At 40.5% G+C, this 18,490-nt stretch overlaps 1 protein-coding gene across 20 annotated transcripts in view; it reads left to right on the top strand.

Moving 5' to 3' along the window:
• WDR20 (WD repeat domain 20) overlaps nucleotides 1-18,490 on the top strand; it is a 53,373-nt gene that overhangs the window by 999 nt on the left and 33,884 nt on the right. Inside the window, exon 2 of one of the 20 annotated variants that reach the window (XM_023764074.1) lies at nucleotides 15,358-15,472. The exons of the other annotated variants lie outside the window; for them this stretch is intronic. Coding sequence (XP_023619842.1) covers nucleotides 15,358-15,399 — 42 coding nt within the window. The 3' untranslated portion in view covers nucleotides 15,400-15,472. Of the gene's footprint in view, nucleotides 1-15,357; nucleotides 15,473-18,490 lie in introns of those variants that run through there. 20 annotated transcript variants of the gene reach the window in all.

The following is an 18,490-nucleotide window of genomic DNA, read 5'->3' as shown; positions in this document are numbered from 1 at the left end:
CCTCCCGGCAGCGCTCGAGTCTCGCTCGGGGTGAGAGAACGGGCGGCTGGGGCCGGGAGCGGAGGACCGGAGTCCCCGGGTCCGAAGGGACCCGCCCGGCGCGACGGGCTGCTTCACCTGCCGCCCGCACTGACACTTCCTCGGAGCCTCTCCTTCTGGTGTCAGCACTCGCTCCCTGCAGAGCCCCCGAGGGAGGGCCGCTGTCACGGTCTGCGCCGGCGGAGCCTTCCTCGGAGGAGAGGATGCTGCAGGGGGTCCGCTTGTGCCTGGTGGTGTGGGTTGGCCAGCGAGCCCAGGGCGAGGTCCAGGTGACGTTTGCAGCGAACCGGGCTGGTCCGCAAGGGTTCGGGGAGAGCGTGCCCGGATCAGCCGCGCCCAGCAAGTCAGGCTGTGTCCCACACGGGGAGGGCTGGCCGTGCCTTAGAAGCGACTTGACAGGAACCATTCTTGGCGGGCGACTTCACCGTCATTCCGCGAAGCATGTCATCATCCTTTAAAAATACCTCTTTAAAAGAAGCAACTTAGTGTAAGAGCTTTTCTGTCATTAGCAACGTAACCTGGTCCTCGTGGAGAACTGCTTTAGAGGTGGGTGGTCTTTGGCTGGACTCTCGGAAGACGGAGGAAATGAGCGCACCCACCGCGCCTGGGCGTGGGGAGAGGCGGTGGCCGGTTAACTTATCAACGTGCGGTTCGTGTGCAAGTAAATGGTGCCTCTTGAAGAGTGGATGGACTCTGAGATTTAATGCATCCAGAACAGGAGGGATGACAGTACTGTATCTAAATGGAGCAAGTTGTCTTACTTGTTCAAGGTGAATCTTTTTGTTGTTGAGAGTTTATAAGTGTACCACTGTGTTTGAGGTATGCGGTGACAAGTGACTGACAGTAAGGCGCTTGACTGTGTTTTTTCTCTCTTGGAATTGGGAGAGTGTGAAATCATTGGTAGTCTAGGAACAGAAGTTTTAGTCCTAATCCCAGCTTTGTCACTGACCTTGGACGAGTTATTTTACTTCTCCGTTTGCACCTCTTTAAAAAGAGAATGGTGTAATACACACATTTAACTTATAGTATCATGACTGGAATGAACTTTAAAGCCCTGAAACACTCAGTAGATGTAAAATAGAGTTAAAAGAAGCAGTAAGAGTAACTGTCAAACAGAGCTGCTCTCTTGACATTGATAGGACTGAACAAGTCAGCCTTTTCTCTCGAGATAAGTTTAGAATTTTAAGTTAACACTTGTATAAAAATAAGCAAGTGCTTAAAAACTCAGTTTTCTAGCAATTACTAGTGTAAAAAAGGGTGTTACCTTTTTTTTGTTTTGTTAAAGTTTTCTTTGAACATATATTATTTCTGAAGCATTCTAGTGGGAAACCTTATCTGGATCAGGTAGCCCCTGTTTGCATTGTAAAAACAGGTCTCTTGCCCGGAAGTATGGAAACAGCGTTCTCTCTTAGTGGGATACTACTCAGTGAAGGGTAAAACTAGGAGAGCTTTTCAAAACTACACCAAAACATTATTTTAAACAAGACAAAATCTTGAACATGTAAATTTGCCTTTAGCGCCATAATTTATTTGGGCACTTTAATTTTTTTGTAAAATTTCATTTTCATGTGGTAATATCTTGTAATACATTTACATTATTTGGTAGACATTTCAACTCTTGTCTAGCCATTATAATTAAATTTTTTTTCATGAATGAGTTTGCATTTATTATTTCTGAGTACAAGTGATTGTTTTTGTGACTGTTTTCTGATTTTAAAATAGGGCAGATAGTGTTCCTTAATCAGAAACCAAAATTTACTTTTTAAAAAATATTCTTGTTATTGATTTCATAGAGGAAGGAAGAGGGAGAGATAGAAACATTATCGATGAGAGAATCATTGATTGGCTGCCTCCTGCACACCTCCTACTGGAGATGGAACCCGAACAATAACCTCCTGGTTCATAAGTCGACAATCAACCACTGAGCCACACTGGCAGGGGCCAAAATTTACTTTCTGGGGTTAGGAGTTGTAAATCTGTTTTTGACAGTTGGTGATTTTGACCATTTAAAAAAATTTTTTTTTCTTTGGGGTGTATAAAGTTTCACAACAATTTTTCAGATCATTCAGAAGTTCTGATTTGGATGAATACATTCAACTTAAATCTGCTTATAAGATAAGTAAAAATAGGACTCTTTAAAAAACTTCCTGAAAGAAAGTATGGAGTCGTGGGGAAGAGAGTGGATGAGGAGGTAGTCTAACATCTAAGCTGAGAGCTGTAATTTTGGCCCTTTTAAAACATTGACAGGTCAGGTTCTAGAGCTAGAAAGGACCTCAGAGGTTGTGCAGCCTCACCACCTCAGAGAAAACCAAGGCTAGAGCACGTGCAGACCTGTGTTAGGGCTTTCTTATGGTAAGGAAAAGGAAACAGCTGAATCTAAAACACTGTCCTAATGAGAAGAGACTGATCAAGCTTTTTAGTCACAAGGATGCCATATACTCTGAGCATTTCAGAATTTACCCCAGCATTTTGGCGTATATTATCTCATTGAATCTTTTTTTAAAAAAATATATTTTATTGATTTTTTTTTACAGAGAGGAATAGAGAGTTAGAAACATCGATGAGAGAGAAACATCGATCAGCTGCCTCCTGCACACCCCCCACTGGGGATGTGCCCGAAACCAAGGTACATGCCCTTGACCAGAATCGAACCTGGGACCCTTCAGTCCGCAGGCCAACGCTCTATCCACTGAGCCGAACCGGTCAGGGCATCTCATTGAATCTTGAAAGCAATCCTCTGAGGTAGATGAAAGCATCATCTCACAATCGAAGTGGTTTGAAATGGGGTTCCTTGTGTGAGGAGATGTAGTTTTATGAATTTATGTTGCTTAACTAAAGGTAATTTAAACATTGGTTTAATACTGATATTAATAATTTCAACAAAGATTGAGTGACTAACATGATAATAATTGTACTAGGTCAGTGGTTCTCAACCTTCTGGCCCTTTAAATACAGTTCCTCATGTTGTGACCCAACCATAAAATTATTTTCGTTGCTACTTCATAACTGTAATGTTGCTACTGTTATGAATTGTAATGTAAATATCTGATATGCAGGATGGTCTTAGGCGACCCCTGTGAAAGGGTCGTTCGACCGCCAAAGGGGTCGCGACCCACAGGTTGAGAACCGCTGTACTAGGTGATGTTGGGTATCCAAGGATGAGTAAGCCTGTGTCCCTCTCCCAAAGAACTTTCAACTACTAGCTTTCAAGCCTTTTTATAGCATACTTTGCTTTCCTTTTTTTTAAAAAAGGTTGTTTTAGGATACAGATGCCAAAGGTAGTTGGGCTTATTGAACCAACCCTTTCATTTTATGGAGACCTGTTTTTACATAAATGTGAATGGCCACCATTTAGTTCCCAGCCGAAGGAAGCATCACTCCCCCTGCAAATCCTTCCAGTCGCAGGCTAGATCAGTTGTTTTCCCTATTACGTGTTCTCAGAGCATCTTGTACTTTGCCTTTATGGCACTTTTTAAAATTTGTAATTCTTTGGGTGATAACCTGTCTTTTTCATAAACCTGTCTTTTCCATAAACATGTCTTTTCTGCCTTCTCTGTCCTCCTAGGGCCCTGCAGAGTGACCAGAATAGAGTAGGCCTTTACTGTTTGTACTTGTTGAGTAAATGACAATAAAACATCCATGTCCATCTATGTCATCCTTTAAAAAGGTCTTTAAAAGCTGGAAAACCTATTCAATTTTGAGCCCAAAAGTAATAGGTATTTTTAGTAGCTCATATCTTTTTAAAGGCATTGGAAATTATTGTTAATAGGTTACAAATTAGCTTTCTTACAACTGGGAATTGTGTTGCAAGTGATGGTGAAGTAATGGCACAGATTACTTTTGATCTACTTCTGTCAAACAATGTTACCTACCAGATCTATGTACTAACAAACACCTCTTTAAAGCGATACATACTCAGAATTACTTGGCATTCAAGTCAAAGAGCCTTTCTCCCCACCCCCCATCTTAGATTCCAGGTCACAAATGTGCTGCCCAGAGATGTTATTGAAACAATTTTTACAATAGATAGGACACAGAATTACATGACTTGCAAGGCCTTTTCAACTCTTAAAGTTGTATGATTCTATGCTCAATAATTTGTTTACACTTTAAAATATTTATTGATTTGAGAGCTTGATTAATTGTTCCATTTATTTATGCATTCATTAGTAACTTCTTATATGTGCCCTGACCTGGGATCAAACCCAGAACCTAGGGCTAGCTCTAACCAACTGAGTTACCTGGCCAGGGCAGTCATTTTTAAATGAAAATAAATTCATCTTTCTATTGGGAAGATATCTTCATGGATTCATTGCCTACTTCTTGAATGGGAATTGGGAAGTGTGGAGTATAGTGAAGGCAAGTTGAACACATTGTGATTCTAGGTCAGTGATGGCGAACCTTTTGAGCTCGGCGTGTCAGCATTTTGAAAAATCCTAACTTAACTCTGGTGCCGTGTCACATATAGAAATTTTTTGATATTTGCAACCATAGTAAAACAAAGACTTATATTTTTGATATTTATTTTATATATTTAAATGCCATTTAACAAAGAAAAATCAACCAAAAAAATGAGTTCGCGTGTCACCTCTGACACATGTGTCATAGGTTCGCCATCACTGTTCTAGGTCTTTATGCTGGAAAAAGCTTTGTCTTCACCATGCTGAGATGGAGCAAGGGTCTAAAGAGTCCATTAGTAACAGTTAAAATATTTTTAGAGCCAGAGTTTACCCAGGATGGTGATGGGTTGAGTTGGGAGAAAATGATCATTCTGTATGGAAAATATTCTCTTTGGCAAAGACTGCAGGACCACCTGTTGGTGACTGAGGAATTAATGCTTTGTGGGGGAGGGTGAACTGGATGCCTTTTAGAGCCCCCCTCCCCTCCCTTGACTAGTTTTAGACACGGGATTGCTCCAGAGAAGGTCATGTTCTTCACACTTTTCTCCCCATTTGTAATTTTTATTTCTCTGTGCTCACCATTCATAGTTTGAAAGAGGCTTAGAAGTCTAGAACTTCTTATAGCAAATTTACTTGGAGACATTTTGTACTTAGTAGGGCACATGTGGAATCGAGTGGAAATGTAGAATTTTTTTCCATTAAGGGCTACTCAATGACTTCTGAAGTAGTAAAGATTTAGTTGTTTGTAGAATCTCATATACTGAGGGGAAAGCATCTTAATTGATCACTTACAGCAGGTTTGAGAAACTCATGTATCTTGGTTTTCTTGACCTTGAAACAGAGAATGATGAGATTTTGAAAGACTCCATGGGTGGATATCGGCAATGGTAAGGACCTCCCAAATATGTCAGTGAAATCCATGAGATAGTCATAAATGCCATTCCTTAAGCAAATATTTATGGGGCATGCTTACCAGATATGAATTACTGTTCTAGATGCTGGGTGTAGACAGAGTCTCCACCCTCAAAAAACTTGTCACCTATGTTGTTATCATTGAGTTCATCTAATGTTTATTGTGCTCTGGTAGAAAACTTGAGCAAGAATTAAAACATAGTTAGTGGATTTTGCCACTGACTAGTTTGGCCAAATGCCTAAAGAATCTTGTTTAAAAAATAAATGTGGAGATTTTTGTAGTCTGGTATTTGATATCTTATTTACATATTTATATTTAATATATTTTTAAATATATATTTTTATTGATTTCAGAGAGGAAGTGAGAAGGAGAGAGAGAGAGATGGAAACATTAGTGATGAGAGAGAATCATTGATCGGCTGCCTCCTGCATGCCCCACACTGGGATTGAACCCGCAACCCCGGCATGTGCCCTGTCTGGGAATTGAACCGTGACCTCCTGGTTCATAGGTCAGTGCTCAACCACTGAGCATGCCGGCCAGGATTATTGACTTGAGAGAGAGAGAGAAACATTGATGTGAGAGAGAAATATCTATCAGGTGCCTCCCGTACGAACTCCAACTTGGGATTGAACCTGAAATCTTTTGGTGTACAGGACGATGCACAACCAAGTAAGCCAGGCTGGTTTTATTTATATTTAATGAGGTTAGTTTGTGCAGAAATATGAAATGTGGTCCTATTTGGTTATTTAGGAGTGGACATCAAAAATGGAAATAACTTTAATTGGTAGACATTTTCAGTTTTAACTTTCAGAACATTTTAAGTGGTCTGAGACTGTCAGTGACAAGTTACCTTATCCTGTAAACATATGGCATCTGTTTTCAATAATAGATAAGGTATGTCTTGTTTTTTTAAAAAAACACCTCATTCATCAAGTTATGTACATTGGAGTTATGTACATTCATCAAGTTGTGTATAAGATACTGCTGTCTGTTGTGGATAACTTGAAGGTGATTTCAGGTCTGTAAGGAGCTTGTGTTTTTGTACTGATAATTGTAACACAGTAGAAGGCACTGAAGGAGCATACTCTGAAAGGTATTTTGCACCTTATTTTTTTCTGCTTGATATAGATTGGAGATATTTCCATATTAGTAAGTGGGGAGCTTCTACACACTTGCTTTATAATCCATACTGTGGATGTGTCATGTTATTTAACCAGATGACTCTTAATTGTTAATTTTTAAAATACAAATGGTGCTACAGAAAGTAACCTCGCATGTGTAGTAATGTGCACAGAGGCAGGTATATCTATAGGATGCATTTCTTTTTTTTCCTATAGGATACATTTCTAGAGGAGGTTGAGGTGCTGCTGGGTTAGAGGGTACTGCTAGGTCATGTGTATTTTTGATAGACATCATCACATTACTCTCCATGGAGAGGGGCTGTGCTAGTGGATATTTGGACAGAGCACCTGTGTCACCACAGCCTCACCAACAGTGTGTTGTCAGACTTTTGCATTTGATCTGATGGGTGAGAAATTAGTGTAGTTTTTGCTTGTTTTTCCCTTGTAACAAAAGAGATTGAGCATCTTTATATTAAGAGTGAAATGTATTTCTTCTTATGTGAACTCTCTTTTATATCCCTTGCCCATTTTCCTGTTGGATTGTTTGATATCCTGATTTTTAAAAAGGAGCTCTTTATGTATTAGGGAGATTAGCTCTTTGAGATATGAATTACAGATTTTTTCTTCCCAGTTTGTCTTCTGTCTTGTAACTGTGCTTAGGGGTGTGTGTGTGTATGTATATGTTTTTTGCCATCAATAATTTTCTTATTTTTTGTAGTTAAATTTACAAGTTTTCTTTTATAAAACCAGAGGCCTGGCTGGTGGGGTCGCTCGTCCTGGCTTGCACCCTCTCACAATCTGGGACCCCTTGGGGGATGTCGGACTACTGGTTTTGGCCTGATCCCTGCAGGCCAGGCCGAGGGACCCCACCAGTGCACAAATCCATGCACCGGGCCTCTAGTATGCCTATAAGATCTTTGGTTAATCTCTTCCTGCCCTCCCCTCCCCCCCTTCCCTCTGAGATTCATCAGTCTGTTCCATGTTTCCATGCCTGTGCGTTGAGCATCTACCCCCTGGTGGTCAGTGTGCATCATAGCTACCAGTCGAACAGTTGGACGGTCGCTTAGGCTTTTATATATATAGATTTATAGATAATTTTGACCCATAGTTTTATTATTTAGGTGTTAACCACTTGATATTCTCCAGAGTCTAAGTAACAGAAAAGATTTACATTTTAATATTTGAGAATTAGATTTAACGGACTTTTTTTGGAAGCAAGAGATGAACATTAGCATGTGCAGTGAAAAGCTGGTGGACAGTGATTCACTAGTGCTCTTCATGGTTTAGCATACCTCAAATATATTATGTTAGGGATGTTTTGGTTTGCATATAACAGGAAACCCAACTCAAACTGGTTTACACTTTAAGGGGTATGCATTGGCTTATGTCATTGAAAGTTCCAGAGGTATTGTGGGCTTCAGGCGTGGTTTGATTGGGGTTCCAGCTCTGTTTGCTGAGATTTTCTTGGTTTTGTTTTCCACTGTTTGTTGGCAGAATGGTGGTAGGCATGGAGCCAGAAGCCAGTATCTAGGATGAGAGTGAACAGTGTTTCTTGTCACTTTCTCAGAAGAATAAGAATTGTTGCATAGAAGCCCCCAGCAAACCTCCTTTGATGCATTACCCAAATTGGATTACCCACCCCTTCCTGTGGCCAAGGAAATGCTATGGTGCACTGGTTGACCAACCCACACCTTTAGCAAGTGGGATTAGATTATCTAGTACCCTGATTGGTCTGGAGCCCTCTCTGGAGTGGTGAGTAGATACCAGACAGGAGAATAAATCTATAGATCAGTGGTTCTCAACCTTCCTAATGTCGCGACCCTTTAATACAGTTCCTCATGTTGTGGTGACCCCCAATTTCATTGTTACAAATTGAACATAATTAAAGCATAGTGATTAATCACAAAAACAATATGTAATTACATATGTGTTTTCTGATGGTCTTAGGCGACCCCTGTGAAAGGGTCATTCGACCCCCAAAGGGGTCACAACCCACAGGGTGAGAACCGCTGCTATAGATAGACACTGGGTAGGAAACCAAGAGTTGCAGACTACACTGAGGGTCTCCCACTAGGTTAGGTACGGGGGACTCAGACATAATAGACACAGTTCTTTCATTAAGGGGAGCTCACAGTGAGATGCAGCAGTAAAGACGGGAAATAGAGCGCATTCGAGTTGGCAAGTTGAGCCTGGCCTAGGCTGCATTTGTAAACCTCTTTTCTTTGCTCTTGCTGTTTGACTATTATCAGTACCCTTCCAACTTTTCAGTTTTGGAATTTTTTGTTTGACTCTGTCTTCCCCATTACCATGTGAATCTTTTTTAAAATATATTTTTATTGATTTCAGAGAGGGAGAGAGAGATAAAAACATCAATGATGAGAGAGAATCATTGATTGGCTGCCTCCTAAACTGAGGATTGAGCCTGCAAACCAGGCATGTGTCCTTGACTGGAATCGAACACAGGACCCTTCAGTCTGCAGGTCAACGCTCTATCCATTGAGCCAAACCGGCTAGGCATACCCTGTGAATCTTGAGAGTGGAAACCATCTTATTCGTCCATGCCCATTGTGGTGTCTGTGCATAGTAGGCAGCACATTGTATTTGATTTTACATGAATGAATCGGTTGAGATTAGAGTCCTCTAAGCACTTACTTGAGTAATTTAATCTTTAAAATCCCTGTCACAGGCCACATATGGTCAGTGTTAGTTATCAAAGCTCACAGATAGCCTTGCCAGTGCCTTTTGCATTGCTTAAGAGGCTCTGAGACATTCTTCACAGCCTCAGGTCTTGTGCTATTTAGAGTTGTGGGCTGTCCCAGGAGGAGGCTGTGTATAGTGTTTTGATCGCCTGGTGCTGGCATTGTTTGGAAGCTATGTTCATCCTTATCCTGATATCCTGGGAAAAAAGTGTCCCTTCTTCCCATTAAATATAGGAATTGCACACCTTACAGTGCTCTTTTTTCTGCTCTGGATTTTGGAATAGGTGTACGCTTAGCTAGCAAAACTAAGGGCATTATTAGCTCAGCTAATTAATAAATGGGGGGTGTTATGCTCAGGGCTTTCCCTGATGTGGCAGTTGGATTTCCCATTGAGCTCAGGGAGTGGGGTACAGGTTGAGCTGGAAAAGCTTCACAGAGTCCCGCCGCCGGAGTGCAAGTGCAGCCCTGGACCAGGCCCAGGTCCATTGCCACTCCCCTGGCGTCCTTTGGAGCCTCTGCCCATAGACTCATGCTGCTTTTCTTCCTTCCTCGTGACTGTATACTGACTTCTGGCCTCCTCTGCTCATTGAAGACTCTGGTATCTGCCTCACAGCCTTTCTTTCCACTGGAGTTCTGCTGTCTTCCTGCATAGTTTCATGTCCACCATACAACCCGTCAAGCACCTGGCTTTTGTCCGTGGTCTCTTCTAGTCCACCTCTGGCTCTCTCCTGTGGCGTTACTCCGGGTCTTATCATCAGCTGAAGTGGCTTCAGCTCCAGAATTGCTAATTCAGATAGAAACAGTTGTCCTTCTGCTCAGTGTGACCTTGGCTCCCACCGCTCTATTTCTCCAGGGTACTGGCTGCTCAGCTTCATGCTGCCAAATCCGTTGGCCACTGTGCAGCCCAACTTCCTTGACACCGTTGATACTCTTCTCTTTATTGAAACATTCCTTGTCGTGACACTTAATCTCAACTTTTACCTTTTGTTGTCCACATCTTTATTTTTTTAAAAAATATATTTTTATTGATTTCAGAGAGGAAGGAAGAGGGAGGGAGAGATAGAAACTTCAATGATGTGAGAGAATCACTGATCAGCTGCCTCCTGCACACCCCACACTAGGGATCAAGCCTACAACCCAGGCATGGGCCCTGACCGGGAATCGAACCTCGACCTCATGGTTCATAGGTCGATGCTCAACCACTACGCCACACTGGCCGGGGATCTGGTCCACATCTTTCTGGCAATTCACTACTTCTGCCTTTGCCAGTTCTTTTCCTCTCCCTAGTCTTTTCTGGATTTCCTTAAAACAGCCCTGTTTCCCTTTGTCACTCCTATTATAAGTCTCTACTGTATCTGTATCTTTTGTTCCTAAACTGTTTATGACCCCCCCCCCCCCAAAAAAAAAAAAGAGAGAGAGAAAGATATTATTGCAATAAATTAATCCAGTGGGTATTTCCTTGAGAACAGGAATCCATTATTAGGACAGTTAAAACTGATACTACATGTGCTCTAGCAAAGTTCTGTCACCATCTTCTTGATAGTGACTTTGGCCAGTTTCTTCTGCTTCTGCTGGCTTTTATTTTCTGGACCATAGGTAATGGGTATCACTTGGTTGGAACCGTGACTGTCCTATGCAGAGCTGGGACCTGCTCCGAAGTCACTGGAAGTCACTGGAACACTCAGGTTGCTGCCGCTCTCAGATGCCGGGCTCAGTTGTCAGCTTGAGCTTCAGTTTTTTTTTTTTTTTTTTTTTTTTTTTTTTAACAAACTTGCTAGAGTTTGTCAATTGAAATTTTGTTTCAGAGATTCAACTACTATCTTTTTGTTTTGTTTTGTTCATATTTGTTGTCTTTATTTCTTTTCTTTTTTTAACATTGACTTGAGAGAGAGTGAGAAACATTGACTTGTTGCAATTATGCATTCATTGGTTGATTCTTGTATATGTCCTGAGCAGGGATTGAATCTACAACCCTGACCATACTCTAACTAACTGAACTATCTGGTCAGGGCCTTTCTTTCTTTCTTTCTTTCTCTTTTCTTTCTTTTTTTTTCAGATTTCCTTTGTTCCTTTTCTAGCTCTGAATGGAAAACAGGTTTCAGCCTTTCTTTTTAGTGATGTGCTCCAGGCTGTAGAAGTCCCTCTAAATATTGCTTTAACAGTCTCCCTGTTAGATATGTGGTAATATCATTGTCACTAAAATCTAAATATTTTATTTACACTTTTATTCCCTTGAATCTCTAACCAGGTTTTTTTGTTTGTTTTTCTTTTTCTAAGCAGGCATTTTTTTTTAGTTTCTGTTTATGTTGTTTAATTTTGTTCTTGATTAACTTATTTGCATTATATGATCATAGAATGTTTTTTTGAAAAATATATTTTTATTGATTTCTTCAGAGAGGAAGGGAGAGGGAGATAGAAACATCAATAATGAGAGACAATCATCGATTGGCTGCCTCCTGCATGCCCCCCACTGGCAACTGAGCCAGAAACCGTGACCTCCTGGTTCAGAGGTCGACCCTCAACCAATGCGCCACACTGGCTGGGTGAAATGTTCCATGTATTTTTAAAAGAATGTATGCACCCAGACTCAGGGTGACATCTGTGTATGTGTGTTTGATAAAGTTTTGAATGCTCTTCACATTGTCCATAGCCTTACAGTTTTTGTGGCTGCTTTATCTATCAGTTCTGCATACGTCTGTTCAGTACTCACTGATTCTGGACTTGTCCATTTCTTTGTCACTTTTTGCTTTATATTAAATTCAGAATCGTTACTCTTTGTAGATTGTTCTTCATGTTGGTATACTGTATTTTTTCATTATCTCTTCTTTTGCCCAAAATTTTACTTTGAAGATAGGAAAATCAGCTTATTTTTGTTATCATTTGCATGGAATGTCTTTCTATTCCTTATTTTCAACATATTTATGCAATTTTGTTTTCAATGTGTCTTTCTGGTCCTCTTAAATGTTTTCTGTTTCATTGTTATTCATGACACGCTCTTTTTCCCTCCCTCCTCTACCTACTTTCACTCCATCAGAAATTCCTCCAAAGTAGATATTGAATACATCTACTTTTGTATTCACTGTTCTCACTCATGTTGCCTGGACACGACACAGCCTTCTGACTGGTCCGCTTTGCTTTTGCTGCCCTCTAATTTATTCTCTATGTAGTGGCCAGAGTGATCTTTAAAAATGGGAATCTGGTTGTCACTCCCAGGCTTAACATCTTTCAATGGTTCTTGTTGTGTTTAGTATTAAAAACAAAAATATTAACATGGACAACTAGGCCCTGCATGAGCTGGCACTAATTACCTTATTATCCTCTTTCCCCTTTACTGTATCTTTCTCACTGGCTTCCTTTTAATTCTTCTAACAAACCTTACCCTTCTTGCCACCGATTTTTCTTATGTGCTGTTTCCTTTGCCTGGAATGTACTAGGTGTACCAGTTAATAATGAAGATGTTTTTCAATAGATGGAGTTACACATGTTGATATATATGCAATTTGATATGTATGCTATTTTGTTGTATTGACAGCAAGCTTCAAAACTTCATATGTCAAATTTGCTGAAGGTGTTAACATCATAGATTTTTTTCTTGCTTAAAAATGTTGAATTTCGTGCCAAAAAAGCATTTGCGGGAAGTTTTAATTCATTACTGTATTTTGAAAAAAAAGTTATCGTATACTTCGGGAAGCTTATGGTGAACATGCTCCATCTCAAGATACTTGTGAACACTGGTTTAAATGCTTTAAAAGTGATGATTTCGATGCGAAAGACAAGGAAAGTCCAGGTCCACTGAAAAAGTTTGAGGAACAATCATTACAGGCATTATTGGAAGAAGATACGTGTCAAACTCAAAAACAACTTGCAGAAGGATTAAACATTGCTCAGCAAACAATTTCCAATCGTTTACAAGCAATGGGAAAGCTTTTAAAGGAAGGAAAATGGGTGCCACATCAACTGAACGAAAGACAAATGGAAAACCGAAAAGGCATCAGTAAAATGTTATTCATTGGCACTAAAGAAAGTCTTTTTTGCATCCAATTGTGACTGGCGATGAAAAGTGGATTTATTTTGAGAATCCCAAATGCACAAAATCATGGGTTGATCCAGGTCAACCATCAACTTCGACTGCAAGGCCAAATCACATTGGAAAGAAGACAATCTCTGCGTTTGGTGGGATCAGGAAGGTGTGGTGTATTATGAGCTTCTAAAACCAGGTGACACTGTTAATACTGATCGCTAGAGACAACAAATAATCAATTTGAACCATGCTTTGATGGTGAAACGACCAGAATGGGGCAGAAGATACAGCAAAGTAATTTTGCTTCATGATGACGCACCATCACACACTTCAAAACCAGTTAAAGACACGTTAAAAGATCTTGCCTGGGAAGTATTAACCCACCCGCTGTATTCACCAGACCTTGCTCCTTCAGATTACCACTTGTTCCGATCAATAGCACACGCACTTTCTGAGCAGCACTACAAAACATACGAAGAAGTGGAAAATTGGGTCTCTGAATGGTTTGCCTCAAAACAAGAAAAGTTCTATTGGGGCGGTATCCACAAATTACCTGAAAAATGGGGGAAATGTATAGCTAGCGATGGACATTACTTTGAGTAAAGCACTTTTGATGTTTCTCTTGAAATTATCATGTTTTCTTTGATTACAAAATCCGCCATTATTAACTGGTACACCTAGTACTTCCACTCCCTATCCCTTCACCTGTTTAATTCCTACTTCTTTAAATCTTAGTTCATGTCATTTTTGTCCAAGCCTCTTATCCTGACCCCTAGGCTAGGTCACATCTCCTGTTAGCTTCTACCAGGTCATCTCTCTAGCACATGTCATGACAATAATAAAATAATTTGAATTTGAAATTTAATGTCCCTTTTCTCCCCACCCCCTAAACTAGATTGCAAACACAGGAGAGCTGGTTTTATCTGATCTTTGCTGAATTCCTTATGTCTCACTCAGCGCCTTTAATGTATTATAGGCATTCTATAAATATTTGAATGAATGGATAAATGTATAAGTGACTTTGTCACTTGTTTATTGATGTGGTTAGATTACTATGATAAGCATATTGTCTTGAATATACTTGGTATTTGATGAGATATTTCAAAGAATCAGTCTCTGATCCTTCTTATCTCTGTCTTGAGATAACGTACTGAAAGAACAAAAGCTGTATGTGAACCCCATTCATCTGTACCTTACTCCTCTCTTCCCCCCTTCCCCATACATATCTACCACATATACATCTTACCTTAGCACTGGCAACAGGGAGGTGCATGGAAGAAAGCTAAGAAATCAGTTGTCTTAGAAGGAAAGTCTTGTAATCATTCAAATCACTAATAAGTTTGGTGTGTAGGAGTTTTTCTTTCACTGGTGGCAGTGAAAGGGAATAATCCCCCCGCTCCCCCTTCCCCGATTAAAGTTAAAAGTTAAGGGTATGTTTATGATAGAAACTCTGGAAACTTCAAGTAAGGAAAAAGAATTCTCATCTCCCACAGCTGTTTGTGTTTTGGTGTTTTTTTCTGCCAAACCTTTTTTGGTGCATAGTTATGTATTTTAAAATAATTTAGGTTCCCAGTCTCTAATATTGTGTCTGGTACCATGTAGATGCTCATGAGTATTTAGAGAATAAACCCAGGTATGTGTTCTTTTTCAACTTTAAGATCTTCTGCAGCTTCCTAATTTAGTATCTAAATAAGCATTGCTTTTGCTGATGGTTTTCATAACCTATTTTAGAGTAGTTGAGCTTTACATGAAAGTGTGATTTTTTTGTTTTGTTTTAATGAACCTATTAGATCATTGTAGAAAGTTCCTTGGGCTAAATATTTTGGAGTTACTTGTGAGTTTTTTCTTTTTCCTAGTCTACTTCCAATTCTTCAGTAAAGTCTGTTGGGTCTGCCTTAAAATATATCCAGAACCATGCTCTAGCCGGTTTGGCTCAGTGGATAGAGCATCGGCCTGCAGACTCAAGGGTCCCAGGTTTAATTCCGGTCAAGGACACATGCCCAGGTTGTGGGCTCAATCCCCAGTAGGGGGCGTGCAGGAGGCAGCTGATCAATGATTCTCTCTCATCGATGTTTCTGCCTCTCCCTCTTCCTTCCTCTCTGAAATCAATAAAATACATTTTTTTAAAAAACTCTCTCTCTATATATTATATATATATCTCCAGAACCTGATCACCTCTACCTCCACCTTCACCTCCTCAGTTTAAGGAAGCATTGTCTCTCACTTGGATCATCTCAGTGGTCTCCAGATGGGCTCCCGCTTCTCCCCTTGCCTCTAACAGTTTTCTGATGGCAGTGGTGATCTTTTAAACAGTACAGGTCAGATCGTGTTTGTCCACCGCTTAAAACTTTTGGATGCTTGTTCACATCACTGAGAATGAGATCTAATTTCCTTATTATGATCCGGCACCTTCTTTCTCCCCAAATGCCTGGAGTGATTTGCTACCACACTGTGAGCACATTCAGCCCTCTGAGCCATTGTGTGTGCTCTTGCCTCTGACTAGAATCCTTGCCACAGGCTGGCTCCCTCACTTCTTCACATCTCTGCCCAAGTGTGAGCCTGCCAAAGAAGCTTTCTGTTGCCCGACCCAGGAAAGTATTACTATCCCCCACCGCTTCAGCCCCTCAACTCCCTTCCTGACGGGCATTTCTTCATAGTCCTCATCACTCTCCAATACACACTGATTACTCGATTACCCTCCTACAGTCCATGGCAGGAGGGGGCTCTGTCTGCATTGCTGAGACCCCAGTGCCTACACAATGCTTCGAACATGTAGTGGAGCTCAGTAAATACTGTTAAGTGAATAGTGAAAGGAATTTATCTCGATTAACTTAATGAAAAATCTTCATTTAGGACATAGGTATTATGACTTGTCAGAGGTATATTTGATTTCTTAAATAGGTAACCCACCTGGTTCAAAATTCAAAGGTCATGCGGTGATGTCTCTCATCCTGTCCCCTAGTTCCCTGTCCTCCTCAGAAGTAACTAGTGTTAAGTCTTGTGTATATTTCCAGACATGGCCTGTGGTTTTACAAAATCACAGATACAGTCCTCTCCATTAAAAAATGCAAATTTTAGCATCTGTATTTTTTCATACCTTTTTTTGGTTTGTTTCCTAAAATGTATTTTGGAGATTATTCTTTGTCAGTGTGTAAAGAGCTTCTTTATTTGGTTGATGGCAGCACAATGTCCCATTGTACAAATGTACCATAGTCCCTCTTTGATGGACATTGGAGTTGTCTCCAGTCCAGTGGGTAGCTCTACAAACTATGCTGCAATAAATAGCCTTATACAAGTATCATTTTGCCATGTTGCTAGTATATCTGAGGATTAAATTCCTATGAGTGGGATTGCTGGGTTAAAGAACATGTGCATTTGTGGTTTTGATAGACACAGATTGCCTTCCACAGCTTGTACCAATCTATACTTCTGGCACAGTGTGCTATTATTTAATCTTTGCCAGACTGACAGATGAGACATGATATAACACCATCGTTTGTGTTTCTCATTCTATGAGTTAAGCATCATTTCATATACTTAAGAGCCATTTGTATTCTCTTTCCTGTGAGTTGTCCATGTCCTGTACCATTTTCTTCTAGGATTTTGGTGTGTGTTTTTCTATTGACTTGTAGGAGTTCTCTTTTATGCAGATTAGCCCTTAATCTATCGTCTGAGTTGCAGACATGCAGACATTTGGTTCCATTTGTCAGTTGACTTCTGGTTTTGCTTGTGGTGTTTATTCTAAGTAGAAATTTTGTTTTATTTTTTATAGGAAAATGTATTAATTTTTTCTCATGGCTATGGGTTTTGAGTCATACTTAAATCTCCTAACTATATTTTAAAACATCTTCTTCTTCTTGTACTTCTGAGTTTCATTGTTTACATTTGATATCTCCTTGATACTGCTGAGATTTATTCTGGTATAAGATGTAAGATGAGGTTTCAAACCACACACACACACACACACACACACACACACACACACACACACTTTTTGTTTTGTTAATCCTCTCCTGAGGATATTTTTTCCATTGATTTTTAGAGAGAATGGAAGAGGGAAGGAGAAAGGGAGGGAGGGGTAGAGGAAGGGAGGGGAACATTGATGTGAGAGAGACACATTGATTTGTTGCCTCCTGCACGCACCCTGACCAGGGCCGCACCCTGACCAGGGCCGCACCCTGACCAGGCTAGATACTGGGAATCGAACCCAAGACTCTTTGGTGCATGGGCTGACACTCTAACCCAAGACTCTTTGGTGCATGGGCTGACACTCTAACCATTGAGACACACCAGCCAGGGCTCTTCTCCCCTTTTTGGGGGGTCTTATATGAGGGATAATTTGTCTGCAGTTTTCTGCTGAACTCCAAGTGATGGAGAACAGTGGGGCCACGTCCAGTATATTCTTCAGTGTAAGTTGTGGTTATGTTTGTCTTATCAATGTTGACTTAAAAAGAGTGGGTGAAATGCAATCTACTGGTAAACATTGTTTTGAAACAGATTTTGTAGAATTTTTATTTGATAAATAAAGATTGATAAGATTAGTAATAAAAGAGGCAATGCTAGCTAGTTAACTTAAGGAACATGTTTAATACATTATATAAAACTAAAGAAATGATTTTTCTCTCTCATTTGAATGACTCATGTTTGAGGCCTCTTAGCTCCCTTGATTAATGCCTAGTAATACCAGTTCATAAAGAGGAGAGTTTAGTGAGGGCTTGAGTCTCAGGTGGCCGCGTTTCTCCTTTCTAGTAGACTCTCTGTGTGGGCCATCATGTTGCAGAAAGAAAGCTTTTGGCTATAGTGATAGAGGGAGTTTTGGGATCACCTGCATCAGAATAAAGATGGTCTTTTACTGCTTTTGCTCTTTTTTTCCCCATTTCCATGCCACTCAGTCTGGCTTTACCTATGGTCCCATTTCTGCTGCAATGCCATTTTACCATGTGGCTAACTTTCCCAGGATTTGTAAGTCTCACTCTACTAAAACTATCAAACCCATGCTGAGCATAGTAAGCATGCTAGCCAACCAGTGGCCTCTTCAAAATCTCTCTGTCCCCATTTCTGTGGTGAACAAGATGGCCAAGCTCAGACCTTGTTGCCCCTGCACACTTGTTTTGTATGTCTGCTTGACTCGGGCTCTCAAGTGCCATCCCACATACTCGCCTCTACTGTTGCCTAAATACTTGACTTCCTACATTTACTGAAACCATCGAGCTCCTCTTCTCTCTTCCTTTACAGCAGTGGTTGTCTTAAGTGTGGCCCTGCAGCAGCAGCAGCATCTGCTCAGCATTTGTGGAAAT

The sequence above is a fragment of the Myotis lucifugus genome, unplaced genomic scaffold (genome assembly GCF_000147115.1).
Source record: "Myotis lucifugus unplaced genomic scaffold, Myoluc2.0 scaffold_316, whole genome shotgun sequence".
NCBI lineage: Eukaryota > Metazoa > Chordata > Mammalia > Chiroptera > Vespertilionidae > Myotis > Myotis lucifugus.
The sequence above is the reverse complement of the archived record's forward strand: the minus strand, read 5'-3'. Positions and strand labels throughout refer to the sequence as shown.